This window comes from Bos taurus, chromosome 16, assembly GCF_002263795.3.
Source record: "Bos taurus isolate L1 Dominette 01449 registration number 42190680 breed Hereford chromosome 16, ARS-UCD2.0, whole genome shotgun sequence".
Taxonomy (NCBI): Eukaryota; Metazoa; Chordata; class Mammalia; order Artiodactyla; family Bovidae; genus Bos; species Bos taurus.
Window position 1 is genome coordinate 38,648,768 of NC_037343.1, and position 27,925 is coordinate 38,676,692.

Sequence of the window (27,925 nt, forward strand, 5' to 3'; positions counted from 1 at the left end):
CCAGTGTCACACTGCTGTAAGTGACTGAACTAAGATCTGAGGTGTTTCTGACTCTCCACTTTACTATATTTACTTAAGAGATGAGGATTACCACCTCCAAAAGACATAAAGAGCAATTTCTCCAGGGTTAAATATATGTCAGTTTATTTTAAACATTGTTTGCTTAATGAGAATAATTGAGGTATCAATTTTAAAATAATTGAGGTATCATAATTTTAAGGAACATGATTAGTAGGAAAACAATTTTTACAAACTTCAATATACCTCATGACTGGGAGTTAGGTATAGTTTATTTAGTCTTATGACCAACTAATTTTACCTGGTACAAATGGATCAATGTATGGAATTTGATCTTTTCCATGACAACACACTAGCCAGAATCAATAAGAGACATTTTTGAGAAATCTAACCTTTGACCTCAAAGGTCAAAAGAGAGGATAGGAAGAAAGAGAGAAAACTCATCATCACTGCAGGACCAAAAAGTCTCAGTTAAGCAACTAGTTTTCAAGAGTATTGGAGGGGGCGGGGGCGGGGTTTACTATGAAATACCTACAGAAGAATTAGAAATGAGAAAAATAAAATAAACTTTGAATAACACATCATAAAATGGAGCAGATAACTGCAGAGTCATCTATCTAGGACAAGTGCCTGAGTCCCAGGCCAAAAGTCCAGGATTTTAAGCATTAGATTGGGTTTGCTAATGGAAAGCAGGCACTGGGTGGCCAATAGACTGGAGCAGAGGTCTCCAGAAGCAAGTTCCTCTTTAAGAGTAGCTCCTCCCATTTTCCAATATCACCCTACTAGAGCGTTGATTCAGGGAAGTATTTTTTCTTTCAAACTGCTCAGACGTTTTGGACAAGACTTAAATCTACAGAAAAAAGGAAGATTACAGAAAGGTAGAAAAAGAATGATACTGCAATGATTTGAGAGGGGGGAGAGTGGGACTGGTAAATGGAGAAGGAGAATGCTACCTTTATACCAAATATGGCCAAAATGAGAATGACATATAGTTCAATAGAGATCTTTCTTTTCTGAGCAGTAAGGATTCTAATTTTTGTTATCCAAATCTACTTTTCTGTGTAGCTATGTGATTTTGCCTTTAAAAAAAAAAAAAAGAAGTAACAGTAGGGTCTAAAGATATTGTCAGGAATAGGAAAAGATTAGGAAACAAATTTTTAGAACAGAGGTTAAGGATAGTAGCTAGTGAGAAGTTATTTTTAGATAAAGAGATGATTTTTATTTTTAATTGAGAAGGTTAAGAACATTATTAGAGGAAGAAACAGATGACTACCTGGCATACTGAAATACAGATGGAACCAGACCTTATTCTTCATCAAGCCTTATGTAAAGTAGAAAGAAGAAATGAATATGTGTGTGTATGTATATACATACACATACATATGTCTCTTCATATATATATATGAGAGTGGGTGTGAGTATATGTACATGTGTGTATATATATGTATGTGTGCATATATACATATATACTTACGCACATATATTTGTTTCTTCTTCCGTATATGCATAACAGTTTGTGGGTATAAGTGTGTGCATATGTGTTTTAGTTGTGAATCTCTGGGCCTTTGCACAGGTAACTATGGTGAAGAAAGTGGCCATCATTGGAGCAGGCATCAGTGGCCTGGCCTCCATCAGAAACTGCCTAGAAGAGGGACTGGAACCCACCTGCTTTGAGAAGGGTGAAGACATTGGGGGCCTGTGGAAATTCTCGGTGAGTGGGATATCACTGCAGCAGACTGGGGAGTGAGGGGGGAAGTGTGCGAGAACACATTGCCTGAGCACAGGCTGTCATGCCAGTTACACTTGCTCTACAAAGCTTAACATCAGTAGCAGGTTGGAAAGTAAATCCCTTGCTTACTTCAGAAGTAAATGGGATAGTGAGCTGGTCAGTCTCTGTGTACAGAACTCAACTCCAATAAATCATTAATAAGTGAGCCACTTGGGGATAAAATCCATGGTCAAATATTGGTTAAGTTTATGTAACAGAATTACATGAGCTAATCATTTAAAAATTGATGGTTCTTTCCATTCATTTGTTGAGTTTCTGGAACAACCTCTTAGAGATTCAGACCACAGATTTTAAGATTTCAGGTGCTGACTTTTGGTCTGGCCAAAAATACATAATTCTTGAGATTGCTGCAAGAGGAACCAAGAAGAGGACACACTGATTTGACATTCTTCAAAGACTTTTGTTGTTGTTCAGTCACTAAGTCATGTCCCGCTCTTTGCGACCTCATGGACTGTAGCTTGCCAGGCTTACTTCTATGCATTTATATCAAGGACTCTATCAGCAGGTATGCTTGTAAGCTGCTGTGAGATCACTTCCTTGTTGTCTAACAAGTATATTATCAGGTGTGGAGGCTTCCCTGTGCCCCAACTCTCTCCGTGCCTACAACCTTAGGAATACTCTCTGGTTAAGCCTACTCCTGTTTTCTTCTTCTTCCAATAAACCATAAATACATAGGAACACAGGAAGATAAATAACCCCATTTTCTTGTTTTTACCATGCCACACAATATGTGGGATTTCAATTTCAAGGATCAAACCTGTACCCCCTGCATTGGAAGCACGAAGTTTTAACCACTGGACCACCAGGGAAGTCCCCAGTAATCCCTTTTAAACCACTATTCCCTCCACAAGTACAAAATTAGTGTTAACCTTTATACCTTAATAGAAATGTTATGTTTAAGAAGAAAGTGTCTATGATGGCTCTTTAAATATTATCAATATATGAGAATTGTTCTTATTGATATAGATATTTTCTAGATTTCAAAGAACTCTTTTTGAACCACTCAGCATCGATTATTTTAAAACTGGAGTATAATTGCTTTACAGTGTTGTGTTAGTTTCTGCTGTACAACAACATGTATAAGTATACATATATCCCCTCCCTCTTGAACCTCCCACTCACCCCCATCCCACCCTCTAGGTCATCGCAGAGCGCTGAGCTGAGCTCCCTGTGCTATACAGCAGCTTCCCAGTATTGCGGAGCTCAGTGTTTGTCACTGGAATGTGCTGACAGAATTTCAGATTAGCACAGTGAAGGCTGATAAGGCTGTTTTATTAAGTACTTTCTATATACCAAACACCTTTCTCATTTCATTCAATCTTTATAATAATCCTATAAGCTAGCTATGAATTTTTCCCTTTTACAAATGAATGTGAAGCTTAAAAGAAAATTTTAAAAAAATGGTAAATAGCTTGTGAATGGCAAACACAAGACTCCAATTCAGTCTGACTTGTATTTCCAGTTTGAATTCTTAATCCCTTAATAAATTGCTGGGTGCCATTTCAACAAGTGGCCTGTTGAGCTGGCAGGTCTTCTATCCGGTGATCTTAACCAGATCCTCAAATTCATGCTTACTTTACAAAGCATTGTTGAACAAAGACACGGCTGATAAAGCTTTTGAGAGTAGCTGCCTCTCCTGTTGCTCAAGGAAGGCTTTAAAATTTGAACTTAGCATCATGGAGGTATAAACTACTCACCTGCAAGCATGTGGTACTCTTCAAGAAAAAAAAAAAATTTACCCCAGAGGGTGGAACCACAAACCCAGAAGCTGGAGCCTTGAGACACAAATGCTTATTTCCCAGAACTTGAAACCTAATGAAACTTACCCTTCTGGATTCCAAAATTGCTTGGGACTGATGACTCCTTTTTTTCCTTCCATTTTCTCCCTTTTGGAATGAGAATGTTTTTTACTGATACCCTGTGACTGTCCCATCGTTGTATTTTGAAATAAGATAACTTATTTTCTAGCTCGACAGGTCCAGAAATAGAGAATTCTGTCCCAGGGTGAATTACACTCAGAGTTGCTTTCATACCTGATTCAGACAGTTTAGACAATGAGATTTAGAATTATTGAGTTGATATATGTGAGATTTTGAACCTGGTTTGATGCTGCAGTGGACTGAGACTTTGGAGATGTTGAGATGAAATGAATGTAGTTGACATGTGGGATAAATGTCAACCCTTAGGGGCCTGACAGTGAACTGTGATAGGCTATTCAAACAATGGGCCCCTCAAAGATGATATCAGGTCCTGATCCTAGAACCTGTAAATATTTCTAATGAGGGAAAAAGAAGATATTTACAGGTATGATAACATTAATAATCTTGAGACGATGAGCTTATCTTGGACTATCTGTGTAGGGCAAAAATGCCATAACATCTATCCCTAAAAGAGAAAGTCATGGGACTTCCCTGGTGGTGCAGTGGTTAAGAATCCACATTTCACGGGTTCAATCCCTGGTCAGGAAACAAATATCCTACTTGCCAGCCCTGGGGCAACTAAGCCCACACACCTCAGTGAAAGATCCCACATACCACAACTAAGACCTGACACAGCCAGAAAATAAAGTAAACTTCAAAAGAGAGAGAGAGAGAAAGGCAAAGGGAGATTCGACACACAGAAACAAAAGAAAAAAGGGAATATGACTTTATCAGAAAGAGAGATATGAAGATGCTATGCTATGACCGTGAAGGTGGAGAAAGGAGACATTAGTCAAGGAATACAGGTGGCCTCCAGATGCTAAAAAAGCTAAGGAATGCTGGCATCCAGCAGGAGCAGGAAGAGATAATGAATCTCCCCTAGAGCCTCTGGAATGGACTTGGCCCTGCCAACACTTTGATTTAGGCCCAGTGATGCTGGTTTTCAACTCCTGGCCTCTGGAATCATGAGGGAATAGATTCCTGTTGCCTTAAGCTGTCAGGTTTGTGGTAATTTAATTAAATTTAAATTTAATTTAATTTATAGTAGCCACATGAAACTAATACAGTTGATTATTCACCGTTCCCTAATTTTTTCACCTCTGTGGGAGGACTTGAAGATGCAAATGATACTGTGACTTGCAGTGTTTCTCAAATACCTCCATGAGTCTGTAGCAATATACCTAGAAATCACATTACAGGATTATACTATAAAATAAAGTTAAATTTTGTATTTTCATTACAGTTAGTTGATAAAGTCAGCATTTTACATTTTCTAAGATCCAAACATTAGCTAGGTGTAAAAAAATAATAATAATAAAACTGCAGGGACTTCCCTGGTAGTCCAGTGTTTAAGAATCCATGTTTCCAAGGCAGAGGCCATGGGTTCGATCCTTGGTCGGGGAATTAAGATTTTGTGTGCTACATAATGCAGCCAAATTAAATTAAAAAAGGAATGTGCACATAATTAAAACTTTTGTAGCTTTTTTCTACAGCACTTTCTTAGGTCCTTCTATTAATAGTTCCTTCTTCTAACCCAGATCTAAAGGCAGAATGATGTATTTGCCTCACCTGCTTTGATCACTAAGAAAATACTTTATGACTAGGCTGCAGATCTAGGGAGAAGGTCTTTCTCAGGAGTTCCACAAACAACATGTCAACAAATTTTCTGGATTTTGTCCTGAAGTGTCATGAATAAAGTCTCCTTTTTCTGGGAAGGCAATCCTTTGTTCACTTCCTCTGATTTTTTTTCTAGCCTATGTATCACTTTGATCTTTAATATTTAGTCCCTCCTTGTGTTGACTATAATCACTGTCAAGCATCCTCAACTCATCCAAAGCTGTGAATTCCTCCACCTTCGCATCCCACATGCACACTAGCAGAGTTAACTACCCAAGGGTAGCAGAAAACTCTCATCATATTTCAAAATCACATTGCTTTCTGATGCAGATTTGGCAACTAATCTACCACTGAATTACTTTTCAATAGCAAGCCAAGACACATTGGCTTTTGATGTGATTGGCATATTCTAATATGACACTAAAAATTTGTATTCTAGGGGCCTGACATCTTTGAGTTATATGAGCCCTAATTAAATTTCTAGTGCTCAGTGCTTTTCATTATAAACTAGCAACTCTACAAGAGTGATCTACAGTTTGATCTTTCATCAAAGGGAAAACCATTTCAGATAGAAAACAATGTTAATTTTTTTAAGGAAAGAAAAAATGTTTTTCTTTGGAGTCCCTTTTAGAGTTTTTTTGACTTTTTAAATTTGAAAACGCAATCTTATGAACTGACTAATATTTACACAGTTGTTTCCTGTTTGTTTTTGGTTTTTTAAGGATCATAGCTTCGGTCAAATAGTAACTTAGCAAGCATTGCATCTTGCACTTTGGTCTGTCATTAGTTGATATACAACAAACCCTGTATTTTAAAAAGATGAAATATGCCTTATTTTCAAGTGCCCATGGAACATTTCTAAAACTGATTAAGTCAAAAAAATCCTCAAATTTTTGGAAAAAATATGTAAGTAAAATGTATGGCAAAACCAATACAATATTGTAAAGTAAAAAAATAATAATAAATAAAAAAAAGAAAGAAAAAAATAATAAAATGAAATCCTCAGGTGACAATACGATAGAAATTTATAACAAAATGAAGATGGAAAATACTGCCTCCAGGAAATTAAGTTCTCTCTTAAAGATCTATTAATTAATGTTCTTTTAGAAGTTTAGACTCAGTAAGATAAATGATTGATAACTTAAAAAAGAGAAAATAGAATGGATGAAAAATTATCAACTGCTGACTATCTGATTTTATACCATGAAGGATATCAATTGGAAAATGGTTACAAAAAATAAGATAATTCACTGAGGTGGATGATCACAAAATTGCCAGACAAAAATCTATAGTTTATATATGTTGTAGAGTTAGCAAACTGGCTTGGCTCGTCCATTTTATTTGATCTCTATGTTTTTAATTTCGGTCCATTATTTTAAAACCAGGATATTTCACATAAAAATCTAAGGAAATGTCTTCTTTTGAAGAATCAGAAAATCAGGTAACCCTGGATCTCCTCTTACTCTAATACATAGAATTTGAATTCTCTGTTTCATCATGTTCATTTTTGATTCATTTCTTGTAATTTTCTCTGCATTTATAGAATTTATTTTGACTGGTGCTACATAAAAACAATAATCCCTTAGAATTTTGGGAACAGATTCATTTACAAAATTTTTCATTTTCTCTTATTCCTACAGTCATACCATTCTTTTTGTTTAATTAACCTTCATGTCTATATTATTACAACCATGTAAATATCATTGCTAAGCTGCTTAGTGGATTCTGATTATACTTTCTTTCTTGATTAACTTTTTGTTTTCACTGGAGTTAGTAACTGCCTTGTGGTATTTGTTGATTTAATGTTACAATGCTATTCTAATTCACTCCCCAACCTCTCCCACCAAATTTTGACTCTCCTCTGAACAGTTAAATACATGAGGTGTTTCACTGGCTTAATTCTTCTCTTAACTATCTCTTAAAGACACTCTTCTGGATTGTTTCCCTTCTCTAGGCTAACCACACTGCTATTATCCTGGGTAACCCTGTTTTCTGAAAACTTTATCTTCCTACTATTTTTTTATTCTCTCATTTTATTTTTTAATAAATTTATTTTAATTGGAGGTTAATTACTTTACAATATTGTATTGGTTTTGCCATACATCAACATGAAATCTGCCACAGGTATACACGTGTTCCCCATCCCGAACCCCTCTCCCTCCTCCCTCCCAGTACCATCTCTCTGGGTTGTCCCAGTGCACCAGCCCCAAGCATCCTGTATCCTGCATCGAACCTGGACTGGCGATTCGTTTCATATATGATATTATATATGTTTCAATGCCATTCTCCCAAATCATCCTACCCTCTCCCTCTCCCACAGAGTCCAAAAGACTGTTCTATACATCTGTGTCTCTTTTGCTGTCTCACATACAGGGTTCTCGTTACTATCTTTCTAAATTCCATATATATGCATTAGTATTGGTGTTTTTCTTTCTGGCTTACTTCACTCTGTATGATAGGCTCCAGTTTCATCCACCTCATTAGAACTGATTCAAATGTATTCTTTTTAATGGCTGAGTAATACTCCATTGTGTATATGTACCACAGCTTTCTTATCCATTCATCTGCTGATGGACATCTAGGTTGCTTCCATGTCCTGGCTATTATAAACAGTGCTGTGATGAACACTGGGGTACACGTGTCTCTTTCAATTCTGGTTTCCTCGGTGTGTATGCCCAGCAGTGGGATTGCTGGGTCATAAGGCAGTTGTATTTCCAGTTTTTTAAGGAATCTCCACACTGTTCTGCAGAGTGGGTGTACTAGTTTGCATTCCCACCAACAGTGTAAGAGGGTTCCATTTTAATGAGAGTACCTCCTTGGCAGTTTCCTATGAAGTTAAAATATATGAAGTAAAAGACGGTAGACCTTGAATATCTTATAAGATCACTATTTAATCTGGATTCCCATTTGATTAGATCTAGTCTTAACTTGGAGAAGGCAGTGGCACCCCAGTCCAGTACTCTTGCCTGGAAAATCCCGTGGATGGAGGAGCCTGGTGGGCTGCAGTCCATAGGGTTGCTAAGAGTCGGACATGACTGAGCGACTTCACTTTTCACTTTCATGCATTGGAGAAGGAAATGGCAACCCACTCCAGTGTTCTTGCCTGGAGAATCCCAGGGACGGGGGAGCCTGGTGGGCTGCCATTTATGGGGTCGCACAGAGTCGGACACGACTGAAGTGACTTAGCAGCAGCAGCAGTCTTAACTTTTGGGCTTCCCAGGTGGCACTAGTTGGAAAGACCTCCTGCCAATGCAGGAGACATAAGAGATGCTGGTTAGATTCCTGGGTCCGGAAGATCCCTTTCCGCTTTCTTTGATCTGGTAAGTCAGTTAGCACTCATCCACCTGTGTTCTACTTTCAAAATATTGTTGTTTCTTGTTTGCTTTCACTTTTTTTTTCTTTTTTTCCCTGTGGGTTTATATCTCTGATACCTTTACAGTAATTTTAGGGGTGTGTGCATGCTAAGTCACTTCAGTCATGTCTGACTCTTTGCAAGCCTATGGACTGTAGCCTATCAAGCTCTTCTGTCCATGCAATTTTCCAGGCAAGAATACTGGAGTGGGTTGCCATTTCGAACTCCAGGGGAACTTCCCAACTAGAATTGAACCTAGGTTTCCTGCATCTCCTGCATTGGGAAGAAGGTTCTTTACCAATAGCACCACCTGGGAAACCCAATTTTAGGGGAAGAAGAGTTAAATACATCTGCATAATCTTTCATATGTAATCAGAAGTCTGAGTTACTTTAGTAATTTTAAAAAGATAGATAAAGCTACTTCCATAGATAAGTAAGGTTTGGTTCTTTGTTGATCACTTGCCCCCCCCCCAAAAAAAATTATTATATTTGAAAATGTCATTTATGATCTTAGTCACTCTTATGAACTTCTCATATGATCAACTTAAAAGGATCAGTCTATACACATGGACTCTGAGATACACTATAATACCAAATAGGAACAATAAGATGTTCATGACATATTTTTTTTTAATAGCAAGTCACAGATGATGTGATTAGCTGATGCTGCAACTCCTTTTTCAGTAACCATGGCTCTTGGGGAACCTAAGAAAAACTAAAGACCAATCAGCTCAGCATTGCTAGGGAAATTTATTATCCTGGAACACCCAAAATTGCAAAAACACCTCAAATCTGTCTCAAGGGTTTGCACCATTTTTATCATATAAAATTCCTCCTTTGTTGTTACCTAATTTTCCTCAACTTTGCCTTGCTCCAAAACTTTACCTTGGACTTTGTATTAGTTTTCTATTTCTGCGTAGCAAATTACCACAAACTAAAACAGCTAAAAATGTTTCTTTATTACTCTCAGTTACACAGATCAGTGGACCTCCCTGGTGGCTCAGATGGTAAGAGTATCTGCCTACAATGCAGGAGACCTGGGCTCAATCCCTGGGTTGGGAAGATCCCCTGGAGAAGGAAATGGCAACCCACTCCAGTACTCTTGCCTTGAAAATCCCATGGACGGAGGAGCCTGGTGGGCTACAATCCATGGGGTCACAAAGAGTCGGACACAACTGAGCCACTTCACTTTCACTTTTCACTTACACAGATCAGAAGTACAGTATAGTTCAGCTAGCTTCTTTGGTTAGGGTTTCATGAGGTCAAAAATTAGGTGCTGCCTGGGCTGGGCTCTTATCTGGAAGCACAGGGAAAGAATCTGCATACTACAGGGTGGAGGCTGAATTCAGTTCCTTGTTGTTTCAAGATTAAGGTCTTTGTTTCCTTGCTGGCTGTAAATGGGATTCCTCTCAACTCTTAAAGGCTGCCAGTATTGCTTGGCATATGTCTCTCTCCATCTTCGAAACCAGGAACAAGCTGAATTCCCCTCATGTTTTGAACCTCTAACTTCTGATACCAGCCAGAGAAAACTCTGCTTGTAAAGGGATCATGTGATTCAATAATACTTAACAACATAGTCAGAGGAGTAATATATTTACAGATTTCATCCATACTCAAGGGCAAATGACTACCCAAGGAGGAGATGAACTAAGGGTCATTCTTAAAATTCTGTCTACCATATAGCTCATATTATAAGTTGAGAGAAAATATGAAATTGTTGAGTGAAGCATGTCAGCCAAATTTAAAACTCTCACTCTGTCCAGGGAGATCCTCTCCCATTTTCTCTGGTGAGATCTTAATATTTTGAAATGTTTTATCTGTAAGTAACACTAGACTACTAAGTGTTCAGGTCACTCTTTTACATCTAGCATAAATAGGACAAGACAAATATCCAGAATTACATAGAGAAAAACATAAAAGCATGCTAAGACCCAAGGAGTACCCCCATTTGGCACAGCTTAATCTCTAGGTCTCTTTAGGAGCAATACTCAGTCTTTTAGTTTCCCTTCCTTGTCCCTCAGCTCTTTCTAAAATTGTCTCTGGGCTTATGCAGAAATAGAACTTACATGACCTTGTGGTGAAGCAAAGCCAAAGTTTCCCAAATTCAAACACAGTCTTGGGCCTGTCCTCTGAATCCTCTGGTCTCCTGATGTTCCTATTGTAGATGATTACCCTTCATGCCTATCCTTCAGTAATCTTTAACCAAAGGCCAGTTGATGAACCTGGAACTGTCCTCCCTTAGCTGTCAGGGGCTGGTGAAACTCCTAGCTGAACAGACTCCACTTACCAGGTGCAGTTTGCACATTGAGTCCCTGACCCAAATGGTCCATTCTTCAGCTCTACTAAAATGCCACTTAGCTGCCCCCCAACCCTTGGCAACTCTCTGGCAAAGTAGCTACTAAGAGTCTCAGATGACTTCTGCATCCCCTTTGGGAACAAGCAGGAACTCATGTTTTATTCAAACTGAATGAGTTCAAGAGAGCTAAACTAAGGTCCGAGCTTGTCTTAATCATGTTACCTCTTCCTAATCACTGCTACTTGACTCTTCAGTGTCAACCCTCCCCAACCCAGGTTGTTTTGGGGAGGCTTTGAAATGATATCTTACCAGAATTTCAAATGTGAAAACAAATTCCCTCTGCCCTCTGTGTTTTGCTCAATCTTTCTAATATGTCAGTTTGGTCACTCAGTCTTGTCTGACTCTTTGTGACCCCATGGACTGCAGCATTCCAGGGTTCCCTGTCCATCACCAACTCCCTGAACTTGCTCAAACTCATATTTATTGAGTCAGTGATGCCATCCAACTATCTCATCCTCCGTCATCCCCTTCTCCTTCTGCCTTCAATCTTTCCCAGCATCAGGGTCTTTTCCAATGATTCAGTTCTTCATATCAGGTGGCCAAAATATTGGAGCTTCAGCTTCAGCATCAGTCCTTCCAATGAATATTCAGGACTGATTTCCTTTGGGATTAACTAGTTTTATCTCCTTGCAGTCCAAGGAACTCTCAATAGTTTTCTCCAACACCACAGTTCAAAAGCATCAATTCTTCTAAGCTCAGCTTTTTTTATGGCTCTCACATCCATACATGACTACTGGAAAAATCATAGCATAGATGGACCTATGTTAATTTCAGAATTTTAGCCCAAAGAATAATGCTTAGGGTTTAAGTAATCTCCTTTTCTGCCTCTATTCCCCTTTCTCCTCACCTAATTCCTTTAAATCAATGTTTTTCATTCTGGAGATTATAACCCATTTGTGTGCAATGATATAAATTAATGAATTAATCTGCATATTTAAATGGAATGGATAGACAAGAACTATAATCCCACAGCCTCCAGAACAAAAACCACAATCACAGAAAGCTAATGAAAAGAAACAGGATTATGTACCAGATGAAGGAAGAAGATAAATCTCCAGAAAAACAACTAAATGAAGTGGAGATAGGCAACCTTCCAGAATGGATGGAAAGTATGTGTGCAACTCAAGTTCTTGAAAATAATTTTTCTTCATAAAACTTTTGGTCCCTGTGTATGTGTGTATATACGGGGTTGCAATAAAAAATATGTAACTATAGGGTATGGTTAAAAACATTTTAAAAAGATATTGTAAACATAATCAAGGTGCTCTCTGCCCTAGATACATAAAAAATATTATGATCTAATCTACCAGCATAATATGCTAAAGGAAGTTTTTTTTTTCATTGTGGTAAGTAAACCACAATAAAGATATACCATGTAGCTATTTTAAAGTGTCCGGTTCTGTGGCATTAAGTTCATTGACATTATTGTACAATCATACCACCATCCCTCTCCAAAACATTTTAATCTTCCCAAAGTAAAACTCTGCAGAAATTAAACAATTTAACTCTCAATTCCTCCCTCTCCCTGGCCCCAAGCCACCACCACTTTCTTAGTCTCTGTGAACATGATTACTCTGGGTATCTCAGATAAATGGAATCATACAGAATTTGTCTTTTTGTGGCTTGTCTACTTCATTCAGCATATGTCCTCAACATTAATGCATATCCCGGCATGTATCAAACCTTCCTTTCTTTTTAAGGCTGAATAATGTTCCATTGCATGTATATATCACATTGCCTGTCCATGCTCATGAGTTGGCATATTGAAATCGTGCACGGGTAAATTTTGGGAAATACTATCACTGTAATTAATGGTTCAAAGCAACAAAATTAATCCAGTTATATATTCTTGAAAGGACAGGATGAAATGCAGAATCTGTTTCCCTCAGAAAAGATGTGAATAAAGATATATTTTAACATTCTAAGTTCCTTTGATTATCATCAAATTATGTAAGTGAAGTTAATTTATGCCTCATCTTATTGCATTTACTTTTGGAAAGACCAACCAAAAATGAGTGATAATTATTTGGGACTGGTCCTGACCATGATAAATATACTCATTTACAAACTCTGTTCCATTTAAAATGTTTCTTTCACAGGACCATGTAGAGGAAGGCAGGGCCAGCATTTATCGGTCAGTCTTTACCAACTCTTCCAAAGAGATGACATGTTTTCCAGACTTTCCATTTCCTGATGATTTTCCTAACTTTATGCACAACAGCAAGCTCCAGGAATATATTACTATGTTTGCCAAAGAAAAGAACCTCCTGAAATACATACAATTTAAGGTAAGATATTATTAAAAAAACTTATTGGGGGCATAACTGTGAGGAATTCTATAGTTATTAAAAGATTCCCATTTGTTCCTTTCACTATCTCTTTCTCAATTGTAAACAATTTTAACAGTATGGCTTCTTTGACCCTAGATTTAGAAAGCATACATTCTTCTTAAGATATGTAGGAAATTTTTAACTACACATAGTTCTTGGACCAAAATGCCATAAGCTTAGAAATCAGAGCAAAGAAAAAAATGCTTGGGTAGACATGAATTTATAAATTAAAAACTCATTATTCCTAAACAATTTACAGGTCAAAAAAAGAAATTTCAGGGGAAATTTTTAAATATTTAGAGCTAAATGATAATTTAATTTGATATATCAATATTTATGGCAAGTAGAGAGCACAAAAACTTTTATGAAAATTATAAGCTTAAATGTTTATGTCAGAAAATAAGATTTTCCAGGTGATCCTTAGCATACTAAAACATGAGAACTTACACTCTGGATATAGATGGTATCTTTCATTTTGAGATAATAACATTAAAAATAAAATGACAAGGAAGTATGTTAAGAAATTGCTGTTAATACAAAAATTATTGGCCACCAGATTATTTACTACATGTTCTACATGGCTCTTGTAAACTATAATTTAATTGTCAGAGCTCCAAAAGGAATCACTCTTATACTGCAGAGAATATTGGTCATACACAAGGAACCACGTGGAAATAAAGTTTAATAAAACATAGATAGGGGCTTCCCTGGAGGTCCAGTGGATAAGAATCTGCCTTGCAGCGCACACCAGTTCAATCTCTGCTCTGGGAAGATCCCACATACACGGCGCAACTAGGCCCAAGAGTTGCAACTTCTGAGCCCCACATGCCGCAACTCCTGAAGTCTGCATGCCCTGGAGCCTGTGCTCTGCAACAAGAGAAGCCTTCCTACCGCAACTATAGAGTAGCTCTTAATTTCTAATGCTGAGATGCCGTATGATTCTATGATCATTTGGCAAAGTTGGAAAGTCTTTCTATGTTTTGATGATCTGGGAAAGGTGCCTTCTTAATCTAGTAAAGAGACCATTAAGGAAGCTGCAGGGTTCATTTCACTCCGATAAGGACAAAACCCTGATAGTGTTTAATATCAGTGCATCTTCACAAAACTCAATGACCATACAAGTACAAAGTTTAAAAAAAAAAAAAAATAGAATCCTCCTTCCTTGAAGGCCTACTGTAATAGACACCCTGGCCTCATTTCTTTCTCCCTTATATCCCTCAATACTGTTTATGGAAGTTTTCCCCTGAGAAGCCATGTGTTCCAATTTATAGGGAGTATCCATGTTATGAAATAGTGAAAGTTACATGATTCATTTGGGGAGGAAACTTGTAACTCTTGGCCAGTTGGCTTCATCTTCAAACCTATAGAGAGAAATGCAATAGAACAACAACCCTGCAAGCGCTTTTAACTCTGCCTTCACTTCTCAGTCCAGCTCATTCTCTTACTTTATTAAGAAACAGCGTGGTATGACTTGGACACAGAAGAAAAAGAAAAGCGTGTTGTCACTTGAGTGAGACTGCCTCAGAAATGTTACCAAGTCAGGGTTGGGTGTTTCCTGTCCTTTGGAAGAGAACAGTCCTAAATAGTATCTTACTCATCATGTAGCTACAAGGCATGCACCATAATTGAGATCAGAGATGCTTCCTTGGCTGACTTTTAATCAAGTGTAAATTTAACTTCAAACACATAGTAAAAGGATGAGAGTAAAAAAATGCTGTATTTTTACAGGATCTATTTCATATAAACTCTGTGTCTTGACCAAAATATGAACCACCTAAAGAATGAAATTGGAAAGTCAATGGGAGAAACAGCTGTAGAATCAAGGACCTATATTTAACGTTTGAACCTAGTTATTGGATTTTATGCACATTATTTAACTTCTTTAAGTCTCCATTTCATATGTAAAATGAAGCAACTATGTATCTTGTAGAATTATTCTGAAGATCAAATAAAGGCTTTAAAGCAGTTTAAAAAAAATAAAATGGCTAAAGAAATATGTTAGGAAATTATTATTATGTATTACTATGTAAATTATTGGCCACCAGATTATTTACTACATGGGCTACCTGCCTCTTGTAAACTGTAATTCAATCGTCAGAGCCCCAAAATGAATCACTCTTGTACTGCAGAGAATACTGGTCATACACAAGGAATTATGTGGGGATTTAAAAACGAACACACACACACACACACACACACACACACACATATAGATAGGGGCTTCCCTAGTGGTCCAGTGGGTAAGAATCTGCCCTGCAATGCAAGGGACACTGGTTTGATCCCTGGTCCAGGAAGATCCCCTGTGCCATGTGCAACTAAGCCTGAGAGTTACAACTACTGAGCCTACACTCTGCACCACAGCTACTGAAATCTGCATCCCCTAAAGCCTGTGCTCTGCAACAAAAGAAGCCACCACAATGAGAAGCACTCGCCCCATAACTAGAGCGTAGCCCCCGCTCACTGCAACTAGAGAAAGCCTGTGAAGCAACAAAGATGCAGCACAGCCAAAAATAAATAAATATTTTTAAAAATCATATAGATCGTTTTATGCTTTGACTTATTAAAAAGGAACTTTGAATTTATAATATGCACCTTCATAATGAATTAAGTATTCTCCCTAAGGCGCTATTAAGGATTTTCTTCATACTATTTGATGATGTTGGTGCCAAATCTGCCTTTTAGCTTAGAGTAAAGAAGATTATCTTTCTGCGTTTCTCTTAGACAATTGTATCCAGTGTAAATAAGCGTCCCGATTTCCAAACCACTGGCCAATGGGATGTTATCACTGAAAAGGATGGTAAAAAGGAATCAGCTGTCTTTGATGCCGTAATGATTTGTTCTGGACATCATGTGTACCCCAACATACCTAAAGAGTCCTTTCCAGGTAAGGCCAAAGTTTACGCTGCCATCCACACATCTTGCATGAAGAAATAACCTTGATGATGTCTTTCTTATGTATACAAAAGTATAGTTTATAAAAGTACACATTAAATTAAAATATGCTTTTATTGTATCTAATGGGCTTCCCAGGCAGCTCAGTGGTAAAAGAATCTGCCTGCCAATGCAGGAAATGCAGGTACAATCCCTGGATCAGGAAGATCCCCTGGAGGAGGGCATGGCAACCCACTCCAGTATTCTTGCCTGGAGAGTCCCATGGGCAGAGGAGCCTGGTGGGCTACAGTCCATAGGGTCGTAAAGAGTTGGACATGACTGAGCACATATATCTATACAATTTGATATATTGTATCTAATATAGTTTAAGTATTAAAATTCCTATTACTGCAACCATATTCACTGACAAGTTCTGTTATAGCAGTTTTTTCAGTGAAAATCAAAATAATTCACATGTTTTCCACTTTTTCACTCAGGAATAAAACTTTTTAAAGGCAAATGCTTCCACAGCCGGGACTATAAAGAACCAGGAATCTTCAAGGGGAAGCGAGTCCTGGTGATTGGTCTGGGGAACTCAGGCTGTGACATCGCCTCAGAACTCAGCCACATAGCTGAAAAAGTATGCCTCCCTGATACTCAGGGAACTATCTTTAAAAGGCCAGCCATACCATTTGAAAAGTGTGAAAGAAAGCGGGGAGGGCAGAGTCCTTGATGCAAAGACTAAGTAGTGGTTCATATAGCTCAATGCCCTTTGGTAACAGGTGGGATTTTAAATAGCTTGATGTGGCAAAGGCAGAACATCAGCTGGAATGATGTCATTCAACAAGCTTCTTCTTTGGGATGTTTGGTGTCTAATGTGTCCAATAAATTCTTCCAAAACCAGTGGGATCATCAAACAAGCACTAGAAGAAATATAACCAGTATTCAGTTATTGGTCACCTACACCAGAGAAGATTTGGCTAAAAGATGAGAATACCACAGAAATGATTTGACGGGTGTTGATCCTAAGATATGGGTTATAGTGCAGGAAGTTCATCTGGGAGTGCTCTCTGGATGAATACCTCTGAGGGAAGGGAAAGAAGTTTTCCTTTATTTACTCTGAAGCTAGGATAATCCTTCCAAATTGTCCCTAGTTGAAGTGAGGGGCTGGGTCATTTTTTTTTTTTTTACCAGTATAGATATTTATTTTTATTTACATATATTGCCTCCCTTTTGAGCCTCCCTTGCATCCCACCCCCATCCCACCTCTCTAGGTCATCACAGAGCACCTAGAGCATGTTATACAGAGTGAAATAAGTCAGAAAGAAAAAAAAACAAATATCATATATTGAAGCATATATACGGAATCTAGAAACATGGTACAGATGAAACTATTTGCAGGGCAGGAATAAAGATACAGATGTAGAGAATGGATTTGTGGACACAGCAGGGGAAGGAGAGGGTGAGACAAATTGAGAGAGGCTAGGTATTTGTCTTCCTCCTTCAACTGGTCACTGAATGCAGGGGATCCAAAAAGATTATAAAATGCTGGGGGAAGCCCCCTCTTCACCAAAGCAACTCCCAAAGAGGGCTGAGAGCTGAGGGCTGCCTTCTGGACACTGCCAGCAGTGGTGCAATAACTCCATTTCTAAAGGCAGATCTGAGAGGCATATCTACTACAGTCACCACGTTAACAGTTGAATTGGTGTTTTTCAAGGTCATCATCAGCTCCCGAAGTGGCTCCTGGGTGATGAGCCGGGTCTGGGATGAAGGCTATCCATGGGACATGCTGTTTATCACTCGATTTGAAACATTCCTCAAGAACACCTTACCGACAGTCATTTCTAACTGGTGGTACATGAAGCAAATGAACGCCAGATTCAAGCACGAGAACTACGGCTTGATGCCTTTAAACAGGTAAAGCAGAGTTAAACATGAAATGCCTACTAACTTTTATTTCACTGTCAACAACCCTAATATGTGAAATAACACCTAGACAAATCAAAGTGAAGTAATCACCTCTCACATTTCAGAGGACAAAGAACTGCAAAAATTAGGAGTGTTTTCCTGTTTCACAATTCTCCTTACCAGATTTGCACAGCTGGAAAGTTATATAACAGGTCAAGAATTTTACTCCCTGCTGCTGCTGCTGCTAAGTCGCTTCAGTCGTGTCCAACTCTGTGCGACCCCTGAGACGGCAGCCTGCCGGCTCCCCCGTCCCTGGGATTCTCCAGGCAAGAACACTGGAGTGGGTTGCCATTTCTTTCTCCAATGCATGAAAGTGAAAAGTGAAAGTGAAGTCGCTCAGTCGTGTCCGACTCTTAGCGACCCCATGGACTGCAGCCTACCAGGCTCTTCCGTCCAGGGATTTTCCAGGCAAGAGTACTGGGGTGGGGTGCCATTGCCTTCTCCATTTACTCCCTAGAGTAATGATAATAATAGTCAACATGTTTTTAAGTACTTAATACATGTCAGAGCCTTATTAAGTCTCAGACATGCATTATCTCACTTTATTCTCACGACGACTATGAAAAAGTGAAAGTGTTAGTCTCCGTCGTGTCCAACTCTTTGTGACCCCATCGACTGTAGCCCACCAGGCTCCTCTGTCCATGGGATTCTCCAGGCAAGAATACTGGAGTAGGTTGCCATTCCCTTCTCCAGGAGATGTTCCCAACTCAGGGATCAAACCCCAGTCTCCTGCATTGCAGGCAGATTCTTTATGAGCCACAGCAACTATGATGATGGCTCTATTATAATCTTCATTTGAGAGATGAGAAAACTGTGGTTTACCAAAGCCCCACAGCTAGGAAGTCAGAAATGGTGATTGAAACAAGTCCAGATCTGCTGACTCCAAAGTGCCTCACTCTTAGCCACCTTGCTCTAAAACCGCTTTCTTAACTGCAAAGTTAAGCAAAGCAGGACTTGGTGCTTCACTCTCATTCAGTTCAGTTCAGTCACTCAGTCATGTCCAAGTCTTTGCGACCCCACGGACTGCAGCATGCCAGTCTTCCCTGTCCATCACCAATTCCTGAAGCTTGCTCAAATGCACGTCCATCGAGTCGGTGATGCTATCCAACCATCTCATCCTCTGTCATCCCCTTCTCGCCCTGCCTTCAGTCTTTCCCAGAATCAGGGTCTTTTCCAATGAGTCAGTGAATCGCATTAGGTGGCCAAAATATTGGAGTTTCAGTTTCAGCATCAGTCCTTCCAATCAATATTCAGGACTGATTTCCTTTAGGACTGACTAGTTGAATCTTCTTGCAGTCCAAGGGACTCTCAAGAGTCTTCTCCAACATTACAGTTTAAAAGCATCAATTCTTCAGTGCTCAGTTTTCTTTATGGTCCAACTGTGGACCATAAACAGTCCAACAGTCATGTATGGTCTCACATCCATACATGACTACTGGAAAAACCATAGCTTTGACTAGACAGACCTTTGCTGGCAAAATACTGTCTCTGCTTTTCAATATGCTATCTAGGTTGGTCATAACTTTCCTTCCAAGGAGTAAGTGTCTTTTAATTTCATGGCTGCAATCACCATCTGCAGTGATTTTGGAGCCCAGAAAAATAAAGTCTGACCCTGTTTCCACTGTTTCCCCATCTAATTCCCATGAAGTGATGGGACCAGATGCCATGATCTTCGTTTTCTGAATGTTGAGCTTTAAGCCAAACATTTCACTCTCCTCTTTCACTTTCATCAAGAGGCTTTTTAGTTCCTCTTCACTTTCTGCCATAAGGGTGGTGTCATCTGCATATCTGAGGTTATTGATATTTCTTCTGGCAATCTTGATTTCAGCTTATGCTTCATCCAGCCCAGTGTTTCTCATGATGTACTCTGCATAGAAGTTAAATAAGCAGAGTGACACTATACAGCCTTGGCGTACTCCTTTTCCTATTTGGAACCAGTCTGTTGTTCCATGTCCAGTTCTAACTGTTGCTTCCTGGCCTGCATATAGGTTTCTCAAGAGGCAGGTCAGGTGGTCTGGTATTCCCATCTCTTTCAGAATTTCCCCCAGTTTATTGTGATCCACACAGTCAAAGGCTTTGGCATAGTCAATAAAGCAGAAATAGATGTTTTTCTGGAACTTTCTTGCTTTTTTGATGATCCAACGGATGTTGGCAATTTGATCTCTGGTTCCTCTTCCTTTTCTAAAACCAGCTTAAACATCTGGAAGTTCATGCTTCACGTATTGCTGATGCCTGGCTTGGAGAATTTTGAGCATTACTTTACTAGTGTGTGAGATGAATGCATTGCTCTCATTACCTGCCCCTTAATGGAGCCCTCCAACTGATCTATGGCCACAGTGTTTTCATCTTCAGCCTTCTCCTCACTCTCTCCTATAATATCCTCCAAGCCAATCACATGATAAGAAATTGCTTTGACATGGGTGAAAAAACCCAAGTTCTAAGCTGTTTACCTCAAAGTTATTTCATTAAGTCAACAAATAGTTATTAAGCTTTTATTATGTGCCAGGACCTGTGGATATAGCACTGAATAAACTCATAAAATCCCTATCCTCGTGGGGCTTACATTCTAATAATGGGAAACAGACACAAACAGCATGAAATCTAAATAAGGCAGATAAGGGTAAGAGGGGATGACATCAAGACAATTTTAAACAACCCTTAGAGAAGGTCTCACTGAAAAAGCTTTCAAGCAAATTTCTGAAGGAGATGAGAAAATGAGCCATAAGGGTATCTGGAGAAGACTATTCTGGATGGTAGAAACAGCTAGGACATCATCTCTTCAAGGGTATGACTGGCATGTTTAACAAAATACAGTGGCTTCTTTTCTTGGGGAAGAAGACTGGGGAGAATAGCAGGAAATGAAACCAGAGACATCAAAATAGCCAGTTGATGCTAGGTCTTGGAAGCCATTGTAAACACTCTGGCCTTTACTCTGAATGCAGTGCGAAACCATAGCAGGCATCTGACCAAACTGGAAACAAAGTCTAAGTTAGTTTGAAGAGATCACTTTGGCTGTTATGGCCATAACTCACTGTAGAGGGTAGGTCAAAGAAGGAAGTGGAAAGACTGGTTAAGAAGCTATTATCAAAAACCCAGATGAGATGGGAAGGTGGCCTGAACCAGGATCATCAGTGGTCAGAAGTTGTCAGATTGGGATAAGAGTTTGAAGGTAAAGTGAACAGGATTTTCTGTTCAATTGAATAGCAAATGTGAAAGCAAATAAAATGTCAAGGATGTCTTTCAGACTTTTGATCTGAGCAAGGGAGCAAAGATGGAGGTGATGTCTACTGAGATGTGGACAACCATGGGAGAAGCAGAAGTTTAGTTTTAAATGTATTAAAGTTGGAATGCCTGTTTGGTATTTGCATAGAAGAATGTGGAACAGCAGTGGGTACATAAGAAGAGAGATTCAAACCATAAGTTTAAAATGTGGACTGGTCAGAATATAGATAGTATTTAAATAAATGAAAACTAGATGACATCTCTTGAAGAATGAATGTCAAAAGAGAAGACAAAAGACCTGAGGCATGTTGCTATTTAGAGGTCAGGAAGAGAAGAATTCAGCAGAGGACACTGAGAAGTAATAGTGAGGTATAGCAAGGTAGGTTGAAAGGAATCAAGAGTGAGTGATGACATGAAAGCAAAACGAACACAGTGTTTCAAGGAGGAGGAAACCATCAAGTGTGAGTTTACTAATAAATTAGTTAAAATAAGGAGTAAGAGTGGATCACTGGATCTGGTGGCTTGAAGATCCTGGTGGCCTTGACAAAGGAAGTTTCAACATAGAAGTGAGTTTAAGATAAATGGCAGATAATTCGAGCGGTTGAATCCAGCCTTCTTCCAACCAGCAGTCCAACCAATCTCATTGTCTGGCTCAGTTTCCTCCCCAGAAGCATCTACCTACAGCTTTCTCTCACACACACACACACACAGTTCCCATCATCCTATAAGAACCATGTCTTTTCTTCCAACATTATTGCGTTTACCCCTAAGGCAGAGTTCTGTGGACTCACTAGAGATATTACTGAATAAAAAATAATCAAAAGCTCTCTTTCCAGATTTCCAGTTTCCTCTTCTTCTCCTGGCCTTATTTAAATTCCTAGACCCTCACTTTCTCACCTGACATGGCTTTGTCTTAATGGGGTTCACACTTCACCCTCTATGGTAGAACCTGGCTGCAGCCTTCCACCTTTGGCTTCCTTCCTCCTATTTGATCTTCTTCACATCACAATGATCAGTTTGGATTATGTTACGTTAAGAATAATGGCTAACATTTCGAGCACTATCTGTGTGCTACAGACTGTGCCAAATTCTTTATATTACTTAGGTCTGCCAATGATCTGAGATAGGTATAGCAGTTATTGCCACTTCAGGTGAGGAAGGTGAGGCAAGAGAAAATAAGAAAATTTAATTTGATCAAGGTTCACAGTTGATTAGTAGAAAAGAAATTTAAAGACCCAGGTACTCTAACCTTTGTTTTCCCCTATATCTGAATGCTTATTCTGGGATTTGGGGAGACTTCAGTGGGAAAAGAGAGAAAGATCAAAGGAAATAGAGAAGGGATTAGCAAAAACCAACTTCTGTTACTCCATAATGTGGCCTTACATAAGTTTTATCTATCAGCCATATTGATGACACTCCATGGAACATTAAAAAACCTTAGGTAGGTTTTTCCTATCAATTAATTATGGACCAATAAAACAAAGGAAACGGTACTGTTCTAATGCTTGTTTCTGTTTTCCACACAGCACCCTGAGGAAAGAGCCTGTGTTCAATGACGAACTCCCAGCTTGCATTTTATGTGGCATTGTGACCATTAAGCCAAATGTGAAGGAGTTTACAGAGGATTCAGCTATTTTTGAGGATGGGACGGTGTTTAAGGCCATTGACTATGTCATCTTTGCAACAGGCTATAGTTATGCCTACCCCTTCCTTGATGACTCCATCATTAAGAGCAGAGACAATGAGGTCACCTTATTTAAAGGCATCTTCCCACCTCCACTGGAAAAGCCAACCTTGGCTGTGATCGGCCTTGTCCAGTCCCTTGGAGCTGCCATCCCCACTACTGACCTGCAGTCTCGCTGGGCAGTACAAGTAATTAAGGGTAAGTAGACAAAGAATCTCATTGAGAATGCCTTTGAGTCTTTAGGAAAACAATATTCCTATTAACAAGGAACAAATCCTAGGTCCCACCCAGTTTCCAGAATCTATAATTCTATATTTTTGGTACTATATTCTATAAGCAATTTAAAATATATTAGATTGTCATAAACAATAGACAAAACAATGATTCAAGAGTGTTTTTGTGATTTATAACTCCTTGCATGCTCGGTCGCTTCAGTCATATCCGACTCTTTGTTACCCCATGGACCAAACCCTGCCAGGTTACTCTGTCCATGGGATTCTCCAGGCAATAAAGCTGGAGTGGGTTGCCACTTCCTCTTCCAGGGGATCTTCCCAACCCAGGGCTTTAACTCACATGTCTTATGTCTCCTGAATTGGCAGATGGGTTCTTTACCACTGGCACCACCTGTTAAGCCCTATAACTCCTTAGAATTGTCAATTATCCAAGACCTTTCATTAAACTTGAGAATACCTGAGCTTCTCATCTTAGATGCAGAAGAACTTTATAAAATTAAGATTTTTAAAACTCAATAGAATGATATTTCTTGAAAGGTTAATGAAAGAAGATGTTTCAAAGCCAATATCCAGCAACTTTAAATATCCACATTCATGAAAAAAAGTATGATTTCTGGAAAGGAAGTGGTTTTCTTGTTCTGTTTTCTTCCTTGCCATGTATCAGATAAGGACAAGCAGTGGATCAGTAGAAGCAGAAATCATTTGGTGTTGTAGACAGTCTCTAAGGTAAAGGAATCCTAAGTCCCTGTATTTTAAAAGGAAAAAAGAAACAATGAACTTGATTGGGGTCAAGCAAAGAAGGCAGGCAGCATCATCCAGCCCCAAGTACTGGAATCAGATTCACATTAAGGTTTGAATGCCATTGTGGGCAGACTCAGAAAATAAAACCAAGCTATGGTTAAAGAACAAATCAAGATGTCAAAGTGTAATGTGCAAAGTCTGGTTGGTCTTAAACCTGAAACTTCTAGATAATGAATCTTAGCAGGTCTGCTTCCTTTGAAGCCCAATGTAAGGCTTCCAGTCCTACCTGACTTGCTGGGGTTTAAATGCTCTTTTATCCTGGATATTTGAACCTGCAACTACATATCCTGCATCATCACTCACCACCAGGCTCCCAACCACATCATTATGGTCCTACATATCAGCAATCTCTCTAAATCTCCTTCACTCCCCTGGTCCCAAGCAGAGATGTGTCGCAGGGTGATGTTTCTCCAGTGAGGCAGCAGCCAGGAAAGTGATGGAATGAAATCCTACTTAGAACTGAACTCAGGATTCAGGTTCAGAAAGACTGGCATTAAAATGTAGGTTTTAACTGCTTATAAAATATTCACTTACTCTCTGTGAAGATACTAGTTATAACGTGGGCTCTGAAGAAAGGAGACAGGGCACAGACCCAGCCAACAGAGAATTGATGCAAAGACTCAGTCTTAGGGAAAATGAGATATAAGGCAAACAACCCAATTTGGGGGAATAGGATTACCAGACCAAGGGGTCAGTTACAAGCAGCCCAATGGCAATAGCTGGTGGACTACAGAATATAGCCTCTTCTCTATCTCTCCTTTTGCCCAAGGACAGAACCAATTCCAAGGTTTGGAACAAGGCCATGTTGACAAACTATTCTTATGATCCTGCCTGTAGGCATTTCAGGAACAGAGAGTCATTGTAGGTCTTGAGCAATCAGAGCTAGACTGGAAATTCTAGTCTTGTTCCAGGTGACCCCAAAGTTGCCAAAGAAATCACACTAGATTTGAAGCATCTCCGAGTACAAATGTTTGGGTCTAGGTTTTAGAAAATTCTGTAAGGTAATGCCAGGAAGAGCTTGAAATCCTGGGGCAGCCCCAACTCAGATTTGGCCTCCCAGGACCTCCCTGTATCCTTGGTGACTTGTAAACAGTCCACATCCACAGTCTCATTCAGAAACTGTTGGCTTTCCAGAAAGAACCTTGTAGCTTTGTTAAATTCTCTTTCTTATCTGTTAGAAATTCCCTTTTTTGGGCAAAGCAAGATAACTTCCTATGAAGATCTGTTTGTTAAATCTTAAAAAAGAGATGTCAATATACCTTTGACTATAATTTATTAGATGACATACTTAAAAATAAAGCTTAGAGAGTAGAATATAATCCTTCAAACTGATTTTTAAATCCAATAACCAGTTTAAGAGCAAAGATAGAAAGATGAAAGGTTATTTGGTTTTAATCACTGTGACAAGTATCATTTCTGAGAAGATTAGGAATGACCTATATGTTTGTCTCAGAATGACTCCCTGGGTATTTGTTCAAGATATTATTTTGCTAGATAATGACAGCAAAATTTGAAAATACTAATGCAATTCACAACTCATTATTAAAAAAGAAACATTGCAGGCTCAGACTTATTTAACTATTATCGTGTCTTTCCACTTTTTTTTTTTTTAGGAACATGCCCTTTGCCTTCTGTCAAGGACATGATGAATGATATTGATGAAAAAATGGGGAAAAAGCTCAAATTGTAAGAACATCTGTGGTAAAGGGGATCCAGAATTTTCATAGCAAAATTTGACTTTGTGAATACTTAGAACTGTTTTAGTCTTGAATACTCCTGAGTGGGACCATTAGGGTGACAGCTATGAGCTAAATTCAGCCATTCAACAAATAGTTATCAAGGATATACTTCGCACCTGATAGACCACTAAATCCTGTTTCAGCCCTCCATATCTCCTGCAATATATCATAAAAGAGAGACCCAGAAAGATTAAATTTCAGAGGAGCTTGGGAACACACGGATGTGGACTTCTATTTTCTAGCTCATACATCCTCTAAAATGTAAGGATGCCTTCCAATAGGTGGCTCTAATAAATGACTCAGCCACACAACAACTAGTCAGAAGAACTAGGCTCCAGTCCTACCTCTGTCACTAATCAGCTCAGTGGCCATGAATTAATAACTACACGTGAGCAAGAGACAATTCCTCTACTTGTAAATGTGGATAAAAATGCCTTTCTCAGCAGCCTTGTTGTGTTGTGGAATGTCCAAGTGAGATCAGTATGAAAGTCCTTCAGTAAAATCTACAAAGTACTGGATAATGAGCAATAATCCCCTTACCAACAAAAGGATCGATGTTGATTTGCGTGGATAAAAAGGTGTGAGGCATTTTCCCTGTTCTTGTTTCTAAAGGAAGCTCGGATAGCCACAGTCTTGTTTCTCTCCCTCCTCTAGGTTTGGCAAAAGTGATACCATACAGACGGATTATGTTGTTTATATGGATGAGCTTGCCTCCTTCATTGGGGCAAAGCCCAACATCCCATGGCTGTTTCTCACAGATCCAAAGTTGGCATTGGAGGTCTACTTTGGCCCTTGCACCCCATACCAGTTTAGGCTGGTGGGCCCAGGAAAGTGGCCAGGAGCCAGAAACGCCATCCTGACCCAGTGGGACCGGTTACTGAAACCTATGACGACAAGAGTGGTTGGGAGTCCTCTGAAGCCTTGCTTATTTTGCAACTGGTTCAGACCTGTTCTTATTTCTGTTGTATCAATTGCTGCTCTCATTGTGTTGTTCTAGCCATCATTCTATCTAGGATTCTGAACATTACTAACAATACCTGGAAAGAAGCTTCACTATATAAAAATTAAGAATTTCACACCTTCTATTTTCCTATTCAGTGGGCATTAGTAAGACAGTACTATCTCTAGGCTTCTAAATAAGCCCATATGAGAATCATGTCATGATCTAAAGAGCATTTATCATTTCCCCTTAACTTTCACTAACATTGCATAATTCTATAACATTTCCATAACATTTTATAGTTAGATATATGCTTTTTAACTTAACTCATCTGAAATATTTGACATGATTCCTTTTCTCCTATAACAGTCTTTGAAATACGTATTTCAAATCTAAACAGTGAGTAAATAAAGCAGAATAGTCACAATATGATAGTCTCAGCCTAATTTTACAAACTATTCACCAGGATCAAGCGGCGAATTTGGTTATTTGACTATTATATTCTATTTTTGTTTTCTGCTGTGTCCTCCAGGCAATTCCTCCTGTTCCCTGGCCAAGACAAGTAGCATGAAGACCCTGTCTATAATGAAAGTTAGCAAGAAGTAACTCATTTTATTTATATTTTCAATAAAGAAGCAAACTTTCACATGTAGCAGCAAGATAAGGACAACAACAACAATGAGTGGAGCACCAAATATACCTTTTAACTGAATGGAAAGTCATAAAAAATTAAATCTTTAGCCAAAGCTGTGACCCAAGTCTAATAAAACCTGATATGGATCATATAGAATTATATCCCTTGTGGAATGTAGTACCAAAATAAATCTAAAATGTTATTTTTAAAGTATTACTACATGTTACAATTAAATTTTGATAATTAAAAATGTTTACATTTGACATTATGGAGCAGATAAAATAATCCATTAGCATCATCAGTTACCAGGGGGTTCTTCATATTGTTAAACTCTATATTTCTTACTACACCTTCAATTTTTTTCCAAACAAACTTTATTATTTTTTAAAAATGTGTTATACTTGGTTATGAAGGAACAGACACAGATTTGGGGGAAAACACTCTTGTATCTT

At 38.8% G+C, this 27,925-nt stretch overlaps 1 protein-coding gene across 2 annotated transcripts; it reads left to right on the forward strand.

Moving 5' to 3' along the window:
* Window positions 1-853: 853 nt before the first annotated feature.
* On the forward strand, window positions 854-27,736 carry FMO3 (flavin containing dimethylaniline monoxygenase 3). Of its 2 annotated transcripts, none has more exons than XM_059875218.1 (9): window positions 854-1,038; window positions 1,592-1,729; window positions 13,151-13,339; window positions 16,103-16,265; window positions 16,750-16,892; window positions 17,970-18,169; window positions 22,969-23,324; window positions 25,774-25,846; window positions 26,554-27,736. In XM_059875218.1, the coding sequence occupies exons 2-9, from the start codon at window positions 1,598-1,600 to the stop codon at window positions 26,894-26,896; spliced, it is 1,599 nt and encodes a 532-aa protein (XP_059731201.1). In that variant the 5' UTR covers window positions 854-1,038; window positions 1,592-1,597; the 3' UTR covers window positions 26,897-27,736. The 2 variants fall into 2 exon arrangements, with proteins under 2 accessions (XP_059731201.1, NP_776482.1); NM_174057.2 differs by having other exon boundaries at window positions 886-896; window positions 26,554-26,952.
* The last annotated feature ends 189 nt before the right edge of the window (window positions 27,737-27,925 follow it).